A 13,931-nucleotide genomic window follows, 5' to 3' on the forward strand; every position below is an offset into this window, starting at 1 on the left:
AGATCTAAGCAACACAACCACTTTTTTTACAAGCACTTTATCGAACAGCTTGCCAAGCTCCATATAAACACATTTTACTATTTCATAAAATTCATATGCCAACTTTTTGAAACATGAAGTGACAAGCTCTCAGTGGAATTTCTGCAGAGTTACAAGGTTCTTATAGCCCTCAGCCTCCTGAGRCTGTAAATTGGCTATATGAAGCAAGAAACCAGAATTTTTCTTTGATATAGGAATGTCTTGCAAATTAGAATACTGAAACGGTCTCCGCAATCAGTTAAAGAAGAATTCCGTTACATGAGGCTCCAAAGCCCTCAGTGATCAGCACACAATAAATATGCACCCTGCGAGATTTCTTTCATTAAAATCCTCTGAARGTTAAGACCTAATGCTAAATATCCTCCAACCTGCAGATATACTTTAGCTAGGTGTTTACATAAAGAAATCACCTTATATTAATGATCTTAGTTGGTTTCTAATTTTCCCTACATTGTTCACACTTACTTTCACCCAAGTTACACAAAAGCAACTGAGTAAACTCACCAATGTCAAAAAAATTAGGACCAAGAAAAAAAGAGAAAGAATAAGCCACTTTCTAAGCTTCGTGAAGTAAAACCTCTGAGTATATAGTACAGTTGAATTTGTGCCATGTTATATGGCATGTCAATCTATCTGACAGCACTGAAACTTTGCACTTCCTTTTCCCGGTTAGTTTTCTTATAGCTCAAGGTCTCCCTTTGATTATTCCYAGCTCTGACACATTAGCTATCTTTTTATCGTATTTACTTTTACTTTACTACCCATTTGCACTTGTCATGCTGGTATTATTGCAGGGATTTTGAAGATATGTCCTTTCAATGCTTTGTGGTAGCAACATAATTCCTGTGATGGCTTTCCATTGCAGATGATGGAAATAAAACAGGTAAGTTAAAAACAGGCATCAAATTTATTTTTTTTCATAAAACGGTAACCCCAAAGGACTGCCTTTTTTATGCTGTTCTTACAAGCAGCAATTTTAGGCTTACTATATCAAAGAACAGCAAAAAACATTTAACTAGCATTTTGGGTGTTTTTATTACCACTTCCTTCCATTCCTTTCATGTATCCTATGTATGTGTGTGTGTGTATATATATATATATGTAATATGTGTGTGTGTGTGTGTATACATATATTTAGAAAAAAGAAGAAACCATGACTACTTAACTAAAAAATACTGGAACATCTCAGTGGCAGCTGCAATACCTGGAAAAGCTTCAGTATTTCAAGTTAGCTACGCTCTATTATTCCTAAGGCTGCAGAGCAAGCTAGTCAGAATCAGAGCTCATTTCCTGGTATTTAATCCTCCACTGGAATTAGCATCTACCTTTCAGTTATTAATCACTTTCATACTACAACCTCTTAATTCTGAGTTTAAATTTTCAAGACAYACATGAATGCCATTTACTCCCATTGAAGAAGCCCTGGACTTCTCTACTAATCTAAAGCAGCAACATTCCCTTAAACCACTTTCAAAATTTTATTTAAAAGTTGTCATTTTTCCACAATCAGTCTCTTCTTTTTCAAAGTTTCAGATGGTTATAATGGAAAGTTATTCCCTTGAGCATTCTGAGAGAAAGGAATCAYGTTCGATTCACAGGTATATTTTAGCCAATCTGACAGTATGCTTAGAACACTCTGCAAACACAGCCCWTGTTTGTGCACCAGGCACACACCACAGTGCAAAAGTGCTCAATGGCCCTTCTGAAAGCAGAAGATTCTATTTGGAACCCACACCTGCACAAGAGCCTTGCTCAGCCCTCAGGACTGCTCCCCCTTCAACAACTGCAGGCCAGCCAAGCAATCCCAAATTGGAGCCCTCGTTCTCCATCACTSTCTCAACCACAGTACCCTGAAAATGGCATCCATGGGATACCTATCCCTTGGTGCCAGCCATCTCTTCCCCAGGGAAGAGAAGATATATCTTGCTTAGCCAGCAAACATGGGCTTAATGGCTGAAGGACCTCTCTGGATCAAGCCACCAGCCAGTGTTAGGGGACAGGGACATGTATCCTGCTCTCTCACAAGAAAGTGATGGAGACACACCTGTGCGTAGGTACTGGACAGAAGCCACCAGCTCTGCCTGCAAGGAGCGTCCCACACAGGGGGACAAGCCATCAAGCCAAGCCTGCCCGGCACTGAGATCAGCAGGGTACCTGGGGCTGGGGACACACCAGGGACCAACACACGCCCCGGGAGCTTCCCGGGCCGCTCGGGAAGGAGCAGCCGGGGAGGGGCGATCGGGAGCCAGGTACTACTCCTCGCTTCCCAATGTCAATCTGCAAGTAATCGGAACACAAAGYAGAAGTGCGAACGCGGTCACACAAAAGACGAAAGTGACGAGCTGCAACACGGCGTGAATAGCAAAGGCGACCGCAGGGCACAGCCTGATGACACCGCACCACCAGGGATGGCAGGGGGAAGMGGGACAGAGAGGGACGAGCTTAAGGCTGGACATTAGGTAGAACTGCTTACATAAAGGGTGATTAGACATTGGAACRGATTGCCCAGGGACATGCTGGAGTCACGGCCCCTGGAGGTTCTTAAGGAAAGGTTGGATGTGGCATTTAGTGCCATGGTCTAGTTGAATATGGTGATGTTCGGTCATAGGTTGGACTCGATGATCTCAGAGGTCTTTTCCAACCTAATTGATTCCKTGACTCCGAGAAGCCGGGCACCGATCGGCGGGGCCGGGGCCCGCTCCCGGCGCTGGGCGGGGGATACCGGAGCGGGCTCTGCTCTCCGGCCCCCGCGCTGCCAGAAACTTTCCGAGGAGGGAGGGCGGGAGGGGGAGGAAGGAGGGGAGGGCGCTGGTGCGGGGGGGTCGGAAGGGGGTTCTCGGCGCGGCCCTTACCCGTCCTTGCGGCGGGCCTTGTAGACGTGCCCGTAGGTGCCTCTGCCCACCTTGCATCCCTCGTACTCGAACAGGTCCTCCACCCGCTCGCGCTCGGCCGCCAGCTTCGACTTGAACTCGTAGTCCATGTCTCGCCCATGGGCGGGGAGGGACGGGCGGGCAGGGGGACGCGGCGGCCGGATCAGCACTCGCAGCTGGCGGAGCCCCCTCCCGGCGCCGCCATGTCCGAGGCTCGGCGGGGGCGGCGGGCGAGGGGGTCGGGGGGGGGCGGTTTGTTTTTGTTTTGGTTTGGGGCTTTTCGGCGGGGGGGAGGGGGCGCGCTSCGCCGCCGCCACCCGCTTCAACTGGCCTCCTCGCGGCGCGGCGCGAGGGGTGCCGGGAGTCGTAGTGCGGCTGCGGGAGCCGGCCCCGCCGCCGCAGGCGGGACGCCGTAGCGGCACAACTACAACTCCCGGCATGCCCCGGGCCGCCCCGGCCGGGCGGCGTCGGCGCACTGCCCTCCCCGGAGACACCGGAGTGTTTCAGCGGCCGCTGGGAACTTGCTGACTCTTCACATTGCGGGCAGAGGCGGGAGCGGCGAGCGCAGCCAGACGCGGCGCCTCTGGCTGGCAGGGAGCGAGGGAGGGAGCAACAGAGACTGGACTGCGGACACGCGCTCCATGCTGCGGGGCGCCGACAGTGCAGCGACTTGTTTATCTCGCCAGCTGCCATTCACGGCCCGGCCCCGCCCCCCTGCGGGATGCTGCCCTCTGATTGGTCAGTGCCGCCCCGCCGCGCGGCGGGCAGGGCGGGGCCGAGCCGGCCCCAGGGCTGTGGCGCTGCGGGTCCATGTTGGAAACGGGAGCGGTGGGCGGAGCGGTACGCGCAGATGCTACTAAATAAACCCATCGTTCGCAGAAGTACGTATTGTGTTTGCGCTCAGATACCGCCCAGGGGTTTTGATGCCGCGTTATGATCCGATGCCGTAGCAAGGCTGTGCTCCTCCAGCCCCAAGCACRGAGATCTTTAGACAAATGCCGTACTGCTTTGGGGTTCAGATTTCATCGAAGTACGTTGAGATCACAGAAGCATTTAGGCCTCTTASTATTATGTCTCGGTCTGTCACTCGCAGATTTTTTTTTTGTGAAAAGCATCAGTCTGTGAGCTTCCTTGCATTATGGAAGTGCCATGCAGAGCTGACCAAATACAAAGTCGCACAGAATCACGCAGTCAATTATTTTGGGAAAGGCSTCTGAGATCRTCGAGTCCAACCTATAGCCARACAYCACCATATCAACTAGACCATGGCACTARSTGCCGTGTCCACTCTTGCCCTAAATACCTCCAGAACTGGTGACTCCACCACCTCCCCAGGCAGTACATTCCAATGTCTAATGACCCTCTCTGTAAAGCAATTCTTCCTTAATGTCCAGCATAAGCCTCCCGTGGTGCAGCTTGAGACATTCTCCTCTCATCCTGTCACTTGTTGCYTGGGAGAAGAGGCTGACCCCCACCTCCAGCTTCCTTTCAGGGAGTTATGGGACTGTAAGGTCAACCTTGATGCTATCTCATACAATCTGCAGGTCTCAYCCAGCTCTAGAAGCAAGGGACAATACCCATCTTATGTATTCAACCTTAGATTATTACTGCCAGTAGCAAGTGAATGAAGCAGAATTAAGTTAGAGGAGGGGAGAGTAAAAATGGAATCTGTCCATATGGAGAAACAGTCTCAGTTCATCACCTGCCCTGCMAGCATTAGTTACCTCAATGGAAAGTTTTTCCACATGCTGGATGGGAGGGGTGGAGGAGCTGATGAGAAGCTGTCGCTGCTGACAAAGCACAGGGAGGTGTCAACTGCACGATAAGGTATGGTGCTATATATGATTACTAGTGCATAGCTAAGTCATGAGATCATAGCCAGAAGTTTGTTTCTCAAGGAAAGGCAGGAGTGTAACCATTTTGAGGTGATTATTTCTTCCAGCAGGCAACAGATGATTCAAAATTTCCCTTGGGCCAGGTAGCTAGCAACTGAAATTCTCAGAAAACTTCATCACTCCTTTGCCAAAGTAATATTTTCCAGAGAACTGCAAGTGCTTTGCTTTGCAGTTGCAGATGTGGATCTWTCTGAGCAAGGCCTGATCACAAGCTGGCAATTTTCCTGAACAGGAGGAAGAACATCATTGATCTTTCAGTGTCAACATTAAAGACATTTGCTAAAATTAGAGCTAACCATTTAAATTTTGCAAAGCRTTCACATCTTTGGTCACCTAGTAAGCAAAGCCAACACTGAGAAGAAAGRGGTACAAGAGACTTGAAAAAGAAAACTTATCTGTAGGTTATTCTACCCAGATTTATTCTGCCAGTTTCAACATCAATAGGAGTAAGGACTACATTGCTTAAAGTAGTTCCCATTGCCCTAATTGACCAAGAAAAATAACCATTATTGCCCATTTTCACCACTAAGGTGTTTGTTTTTACCCTTTCAATTCTACAATGTAGATGTCTTTGACAAGATATCAGTGACAAGACTGTCATTTATTATTTTATACATTTTAAGTGCACAGCACTAGTGAGAGAGGGCTAGCAGCACCCCCATTATGGTAACTTGGCATTTGTAAGCCAAGGCAGCMTAATTTCCCCTCCACCCTACACTTTACACAGCTCCCTAGTGTTGCAAGCAATCATTTTATCCTTTCTTCTGTAAATTAATTGTGCTTTGCCAATGAATTTTTTGGCCCTCACTGCTGCTACTGGGAGGCTGTCCGAGAGAAACCTCTCTGACAGCTGGAAGCCTTTTAAAAATGTCAAACCTACATTTCCTTGTGACCAGTCCATGTCCATCTTTTCTTCCTGTGCAAATACTGTCCTGATGTAGCTTTTCCCGCTCTCCTGTGTGTACCCCTGCCAAAAGTATTTATAGACAGCAGTCTCATCCCCACACAGCTTTTATTTTGCTGGACTAATCAAGCCACACTCTTCTCATTCCCCTCATGAGCCCTGCCAGTAAAAGCTGGACTGGTACAAAGCTGGTTGTGAAAAACACAGAATGTGATCTGTGCCCTGATTCCTTCTCTCTTGACACAGCCCTATTTCGAGTTTCTGAATCTGTATGTTGGCCACACAGAAGCCACTGAAAGTATAGAACCAACTAAGCAGCTTCAAGCATCGGCCAGCTCAGAGGCTGGTAAGAAGGAAGCTACCATCTCATTTGTGCAGAAGTTTTATTAATTCAGTTAAAAGATGGAAATGGGCACATTTGTTTCTTCTTGAGACTGAAGTACATGGCAGGATTCCATTTCAAGTTCATAAAGGTGGAAAAAACTCTTTATTTGGGCACAGGCTGTCAGGCCTGCTGGAAAACAGCATCTCCTGGCATCTCCTCTGCAGGTGGGTCCCAGAGAAGAAGTAGCAGCAAACAGTCATTTACAGGCAAATCATTCAAGAGAAAGAGACCGAACAATAATGTGACTTTTCCACTGCTCTTCCAAGTTAGCAGAATGGTCATGGTACCAGTAAAACATATTTAATAGTATTCATGTTTTCTTTTAAAGTGGTTTACTTAATTGTATTACTCATTTCTGGTCAGAAGAGAGACAACTGTAACATTTTTAATATGTAATGCCATCTCATTTGTTAATTGTGCTGATGAAGAAAGCTTGAGTAGCCCTWGCAAAGAAAACAGAAAATGATGGGYTTGCAGATTGCAAGCAGGACTTTTTTCACCCTGCCAGCCTAACTGATGATGCCACATTGTCACTCATTAGAATCACCATTTCTTCTAAATCTCAAGTCACTGTGATATAGTTTCACTGGAGGTGAAAGATGTATCAAGCAAGACTGAAAGCTGAGGAATTAAGTAKTCTCGCTGTTTCTCTAAACAATTCTCCGACACAGATAAGACATGAATTTCTAATGTAAAAGGAAAAATTTGGTCTTTAACATTTCAATGTCAAGAAAGTAATGCATGCACAACATTTTTTCTTTTTTTTTTTGTAGATTGTGTTGCATTTCAAATACACTCTTTCTTCTTTCTAGTTTGCTTCATTCCATGGGCAATCTCTTAGAATTCTCTCTTCATTTGTTAATGAGACCAAAAGATAGGTGGTGGGGCTTTTTTATTTTTTAGGTCACATTTGGAAGTAGCAGCACTTTTTCTTAACTCGGTCTCTCTGTAAGCTTTTACTTGTCAATCTAAAGGGAAATTTTTGATTCTTCTAAATCAAATTGTTAGTCTAATGGGAAATTTTTGGTGCTTTTAGCGATCAAGATAGCATTTTTTCCAGTAGATCTTGAGTTGGATATTAATAAACATATGCGGTCAGTGTTAACTTCTGTCTGTCACATTTAAAGCCAATGTTGCTTTACTTAAAAGTGGAAGGATGACTCTCAGAATTCTGAGGGATACAAGTAGAGAAACCTTAGAATGAATAGAGGTCTCACATTAACTGTATTATCTCTACAGAACTGTATTATCTCTACAGAAGCAGAGAAAAACTGATGGGCCCATTCCAGAATGTGTAGACATGTATTTGGGATTTTTAAACACAGTAGTGTGAATGTGAAGAGCCTAATGAAAGTGAGACAGCATACCAGAGGATTTCTAATAGAACTAGATTAAAAAGTCCCTAACTGGTTGTAAGTTCGTATGTTATGATTCCTAGTAAAACTCTGAATTTTTGAATCTTTTATGTCAATGGACTTCTAACCCCCTATAGTAAAAGTATTAACCTTGTTATATTGGTTTAAAATAACAAAGAACATAACTGAAGGGCTCTATCAAGATTTTACAGTAAATCATGTAAAATCCTACAGAGCATGGTAGGAGTGGAAGAAGGGAGTGCTGACTTCTGCACTCATGATATAATTATTTGGCTAACTCTGTTTTGTTGGGGTGTTTTTAATTCATTTTTATAGTACCATAATCCAAATAGTACTAAACCAGAAACCTTGTGCTGCTTTTCTTGAGTATAATCCAAGAACCTGGTCCCAGAATAGTCTGTACTGTTTTATACCATGTTTTTTCCTGAGAAAAAGAAAATTCTTGCAAAAGCTGTTCCTTACCTTCTCTTTACAGACTAGCAAAATGAATTTGACAAAATCAAGATAATTCAGCAACTAAAAAACAGTAGAAGACAGCAAGGTAAAATCATTTTTTATGTGAAATAATAGTGATTAAAGTGAATGAATTAAAGTGAAATAGTTCTGCGTTGCTCAGTGTGCTAGAGTTCATCATTATGCCTCTATACCTCAATCTTATTGCTCAAGCAGTGTAACCACATATATGTCTTTCTTAGGACATCCACTTACTCACTGTWAATTGTGAAGCAAAATGCACAAGCTTATTTCATTTGGGGAGCAGCATGCAGTACTGTGGGCTGGCTTCAGTTTGTCAGGAAAAAAAAAAAAAAAAACCTAACAAAAAAGCCAGAGAATATTATTAACTAATGTCTTTGTGCTCACATTTGAGAATCAGTATGACAACTGGTTTAGAGGGCAAGCCAGTATCTCCAAAGCAGATGTTTAGAGAAAGCCTTGAATTCCAAAAATGTAGAAGTTGCCCATAATTATGGAGAAAGCATAAACTCTAATTCTGAATATAGCAATCTAAAATGTCATCCTTTAGAGCTGCACAGTGTAACTGAGTTTCCTTGTCTTCATTGGTATACATGGTTTCAGTTTTTCTGCATTGTTAGCATTCTCATCCTAGCACCATCATATTCCATCTACTGCATTTCCTTGTCAGTTGTTAATGGTTTTGGAAGTAAAGTAATTCTAAATTTTGCTTTTAAATCCKCTGGAAAAGACAGTACCATGTAATGAAAAAGGAAAAATGTTTCTTTGCTTACCCTTGAAGTATATAAAGGAGAATACAGCTAAACTGCTCTGTCTGATAGCTTTCAGCTGTTAAATTCATTCCCACAGAAGAAACAGAATTGTGCTAAAAAGATAACCTGAACCGCATCAAGTTCTACTCTTAGGTTTTCAACTTTTTCCTTGGTTATAAAAGGTTTTATACTCCTGTATTGTCAGAATCCATCCTAAATGCAAGCTCCAGAACAGTATTTGATGACAGGTCTATACAACAGACATAATATATATAGAATATATCTTATTCTTTAGTGTTGATCCTAGCTGATCAGATTGTGATGTCCTATTGCAAGCATTTTCAACAGCAAATGTTCATAAGGACATCAATAAATCATCCTTGGGTAAGAGACATAGGACAAGGAATAACAAACATCAGCTGTACCGAGTGAGATGTATATTTAGGAAAACCTTTCAGTGATAAAGGATAAAGACAATTACATAATTAATTGTCTGAAGATACTGTGTAATCATTAAACTAAAATTAAAATCAGATATTTTTAAGAAAAGGTTAGATAAACTTCTGTCAGAAATTCTGTAGGTAAGGTATTTCTAATGAGAAATTAGATTTCTTGTTTTCCTTTGCAGACCTATTTCCCCATGTCTCTGTTATTCTACCTGACATAAGAAGGATCCTCAGTTCCTGGGCTAACCAGTTAAAGACAAAAGACAGAAGACAAAAGTAAACCGTGAGTTTTCATGACAGAAAGGTTACCCCACAAGGATTCATACTCAACACTGAGCTGTTCACAGTTCATCAGTGAACTGGAAAAAGGCATGACTGATGATGTGACAACATTTGAAGAAYATATCTAATAATTCAGGACTAAAGTTGATTGAAAAGTACTGCAAGAAGCTTCTACAGCACTGTGTGAATAGTAGTAGTTGAAAATCAGTGTTCCGRAGCACAAAGCAGCATAATGCACAAGGGAGTAAAAAGATACAGACATGATSAACTCTAAAAGCTAGTGTCAACCAGGAAAAGCCTTGCAATCACAGTGAGTTGTTCCCTGAACAAAGGCATAGTGCTCAGAAGTCATTAATAACACGGGAAATATTAACTTTTTTAGGAAAGGGATAAGAAAACATAAAGTAAAACACATTTAAAACACATTTATAGTGCAGTGCACTACTTGCATGTTGCTTTCAGTTCATTGGGCCTCTGGTCTTGCCTACTACAGCCATTCTTATGCTCCTTTGAGGAGAAGCTAAATACATTTGGATTTGTTAGCTGGGAGGATAAAAGATTGGTGGGCCGGGGGTGATAAGTGGTAACAAATAAATTGAGGCAAAAGGCATGTTTGATTAATATTGTGTCATTTGCAGTTATTGTATACTATGGTCTAGAGGAAACTTCCAGCTCAGGAATTTGCTAGAACACAGTTTGTTAGATTATGAGGTGCTGTGCTTACAAAAGAAACAAGTGATCCAAGWGCTAAATCCCTCCTGTCTGTGAATGATTTTGTGTAACTATGGTGGAATTAGATTTAGAAAAACCTAAGAACTCCTATTCTGAGAGCCTCAATATATTGCTGAAGTTCTGGTTTTCTTATTTCCACCCTAATTTTATTATTTCCTAACTCCATCTGTGCCTCAGTGGCAAAATCCTAAATTATCTAGATTCCAGAACTGTATTTACAGCCAAATAGGAAATGACAGCATTGGCTGCTGGCTCACGATTCTGAAGAAGTTGAGCAACTCTGAATTTTAAAAGAAAGCCAGATGGTCTAATGAGAGCAGTAACCAGAAGTTCCATTGTCCTGCATGGTAATATTTCTTTGAGGAGYGGGTTTTCTCCCTATAATGCAAGGTAGAATATTTTCCCATCTTTCGGAAAACTTCTGTATTAAAGTGTTACTAAAACTATCATTTAGCTTTACTAGCTATGCCCATCAACCAGTAAAAGATCTGCACACAGGCAAATTTCAGTCAGCCTAAAAAAAAGAACTGACCAAAATCTTTTATAWTTTAGGCTACAGTATTGCCAATACATCTCAGGAAAAGAAAGACATTATCCTTTGAGAGTCAAATTCCTATTGTTAATGCCATATATAGAAAAGACTTAAGCTCTGAATGCTGAAGAAAAAAAGTATTTTTTAAGCCCTTACTACCAGACCTCAAAAATTTCACTGTCAAACCCCTACAGTGCGTTTGGCTAGATGAAATATCAAGGAGAAGGTGACTGTGACTTTGGCCTCACAGCAGATACAGAAACAAGACTAGATGCAGGGGAAGCATGGGGATGATGCATCTGCGATCACTCTTACTACAGAATGTGAATGCCCTCACTGTTGAGTAACTTCTTATCACTAGCTTCTGTCTTACCATCCCTCCAATTTTACACAGTCACTCAGTAAAATCAAGACAATCAAAAATATTAAATCAGTGCACCTACCTAAGCTGAATTACATTCAATAGCCACGTTAGTGTTTTCTTGAAGGACAAAGTGCCCTTGGTTTCCTGTAGCCTCTGCTAGTATATTGTGTGTGGTTGGGAGAGGGTTAGGTGTCCTCCCAGCAGCCTGTGTGGTGCTGTGTTTTAGATTTGTGACCAAAGCAGTGTTGATWACACACCCGTGTTTAAGCTGCTGCTGAGCAGTGCTCGCACATCATCAAGGMCTTCTCTGTTTCTCACTCTGCCCCCACAGCACGTAGGCTGACATGAGCTGACCAAAAAGGTCTTGCACACTGTGTAACATCATGCCCAGTTATGAAACTGGGGGGGAGGCTTTGCAAAGTTGCCATTGMTTGCAGACTGGCTGGGCATCAGTCTGCTGGTGGGAGGTGGTGAATGCCTTTCCATCACTAACTTCTTTTTCTTCGTCCTTTTTCTTTCGCTGCCTTATGAAATTGTGTTTATCTTGACCCATGCCTTTTTCTTTCTTTTGCCCTTTCGATTGTCTCCCCCATCCAACCTCAGAAGAAGCTGGGTGGGTGTTTAGTGGCTGGCCAGTGTCAAACCACCACCCACAGAAAAGCTCTGAGGAAAGAATGGGAAGTTATTGGGATGTGTCTTACTGGCCTAATTGCTTTGCCATGGCTCTCTTCTTCAATGCTGTAGGTGGGAGCAACAAAATCTTATTGGTAGGGACTGGGTGGAAGGAGTTACAGTTCATTTTCTCTCTTCCATCTGCTGGTGCCAGCAAGAAGACAGTATGGATGTCAAAGGGATTAACAAACTGGTAATAGTTCCTGTTGTGTAAACCAACCAAACAAAATGTGCTGTTTCTTCCAACCTCTAATGCAGGCATAGGCAACCTATAGTTCATATGTGGCTTCTGCAAGAGCTACACTGTGTGACAGATGGATAGCAGGCAGTGCAGCTSTGGAAGTTCCTGCACTTTCAGTATGTCCAGCTGCCAGAAAAAGCAAACAAGTCAAGACCAGTAAAGCCAAAATAACCTTGCCACCTTGGGCCCAGCTCTGCTCTTCATCAGAATCCTTGCCAACAGCCTATAACATAATTTTAAAGTTTGACCTCTCCTTAGTGTGATGGGGTGTCAYATGAACTTGAGCTTTCATCTCTCATCTTCCTGAATCTGAAACTATTGTGTTTGATTCTGCACAGCTCCAGTCTGATACCATGACAGTCAAACCAAAATTTTCCTCTGACTGAAGTTTTCTTGTTGTTGGGTAAACCTATGGTAAAACAAGCTCTTCCACTAACCGTGAGACTTCTTAGGAATTTGGGTTCTACACATGCATGAGCTGTTGGAAAGCAAAAAACATGGAAAGGGTTTTTTGTTTGTCATCTCAGAGTAAAGAGACTCAAATTTTAGGAATGCRTTTAATACCCTCTTTAAATAGAGCTTCAATGGCAAGTTAATGGTGACATATTTACCTCAGAGTCTGTTTCAAACCACTTTGTTAGCATTGGAAAAAATGCATTTTATGTGTTTCAGTTCTTCTGGATGTAAGGTGGGAACAATCACAGGACTGTCTCAAATCTAATTGGTAACTGTGGGCACTCTGAGTACTAACCATTCCTCTATAATTAGTACTTTATTATTGCAAAATGATAGCTGCTAGTGCAAACAAAGCTTTCTTCATACAACCTATTGAGCCCATCACTTGCAATGGATTYGCTGGCATAAGACTAAATACTGGGAGCTGTAACTTTAGCATGCTTGTTATGGAAGCAAGCATGCTTGAAATAGAAATATTTATGCTATCAATGGTAACAGAAACAATAACAGTAGACTGGCATCAGATTACAAATTGTTTTCAGTAGTGCAATCCTGAACTGTATGTAGAGAATTGGATGCTTAAGGAAAAGCAGATAAACTAAGATATAGAAAACTTGTTAAGATGGTGACTGTTGTGCTTTTTACACTAAGAATCCATTTTGGGCGCTAAGCTTGCTTCAGTCTGCTTAATTTTGATGTGTTGCTTTTGAGTCCAGGCACTCCCAAGTAGAGATCGAGTTCTACTCTTAAGAAATGAAAAGCCCTGGCTTCTTTGGATCTGTGCCCCATTCCTCATGCTTTCCCCATGTCCACACCTCAGGTTCCCTGCCCATCATCAATCTTCYCTTCCCCCAGTGTTCACAGCTCCCTCCTCCTGCCTCCCAGCTACCAGCTGGGTGAGAACCAAGGGGATGTGGCTGCTTGTGAGCTGGGCATGTGCTCGCTGCCARCAAACTCAACATAATAAATAACCTTCGAGCTCAGGCAGCAGACTTTCAGTYACGGTGGTAATTTGAAGGAAGTAGTCTTTCCTTTACTGAGCTGTTATGTTTCTTAAAACTTKGAAGAATTTCATAGCCTGAAGTTTTCTGTTTCTGAGCCAAATGTAACTGAAATGAACTTATGGATTCAAATGTTATTAGAGWGGGTCTGACAAGATATGTAGGCACATAACGTATCACCCAAGCCTTGTTTCCTGAGGTTTATAATTCCAGAGAAGTATCCTTGGAGGATGTAATAGATACAGTTCCCGGAAGTTTATAAATATGGTTTAATGATGGAAGGTATGGGCAATATGCAAAATATTGGTCTCTGGGGTTTCCATACCACTTACAATACTCAAGGGAAATCTCCAAACCATTTAGCAGAAAAAGTACAGTGGTTTTGATTTATTTGGATTAATACAGAAATCAGTAGAGACTGGGAGCACATTCAGAATATGTGTCCTTGTTCAATGTCTCTGCTCYAGCAGTTGGGCGTCATTTCCCAAACAAATATAATTGTAGTTTATT

At 42.6% G+C, this 13,931-nt stretch overlaps 1 protein-coding gene across 2 annotated transcripts in view; it reads right to left on the minus strand.

The window, feature by feature from the left end:
• Nucleotides 1-3,274, minus strand: part of CDK19 (cyclin dependent kinase 19) — a 121,714-nt gene extending 118,440 nt beyond the window's left edge. The window contains exon 1 of one of the 2 annotated variants that reach the window (XM_057390182.1): nt 2,892-3,274. In XM_057390182.1, coding sequence (XP_057246165.1) covers nt 2,892-3,019 — 128 coding nt within the window. In that variant the 5' untranslated portion in view covers nt 3,020-3,274. The remainder of the gene's footprint in view (nt 1-2,891) is intronic. The other variant, XM_057390183.1, reaches the window with a different exon arrangement.
• Between the last annotated feature and the right edge of the window lie 10,657 nt (nt 3,275-13,931).

This window comes from Malurus melanocephalus, unplaced genomic scaffold (genome assembly GCF_030028575.1).
Source record: "Malurus melanocephalus ecotype Western Australia unplaced genomic scaffold, MMel_1.1 scaffold_23, whole genome shotgun sequence".
Lineage (NCBI taxonomy): Eukaryota > Metazoa > Chordata > Aves > Passeriformes > Maluridae > Malurus > Malurus melanocephalus.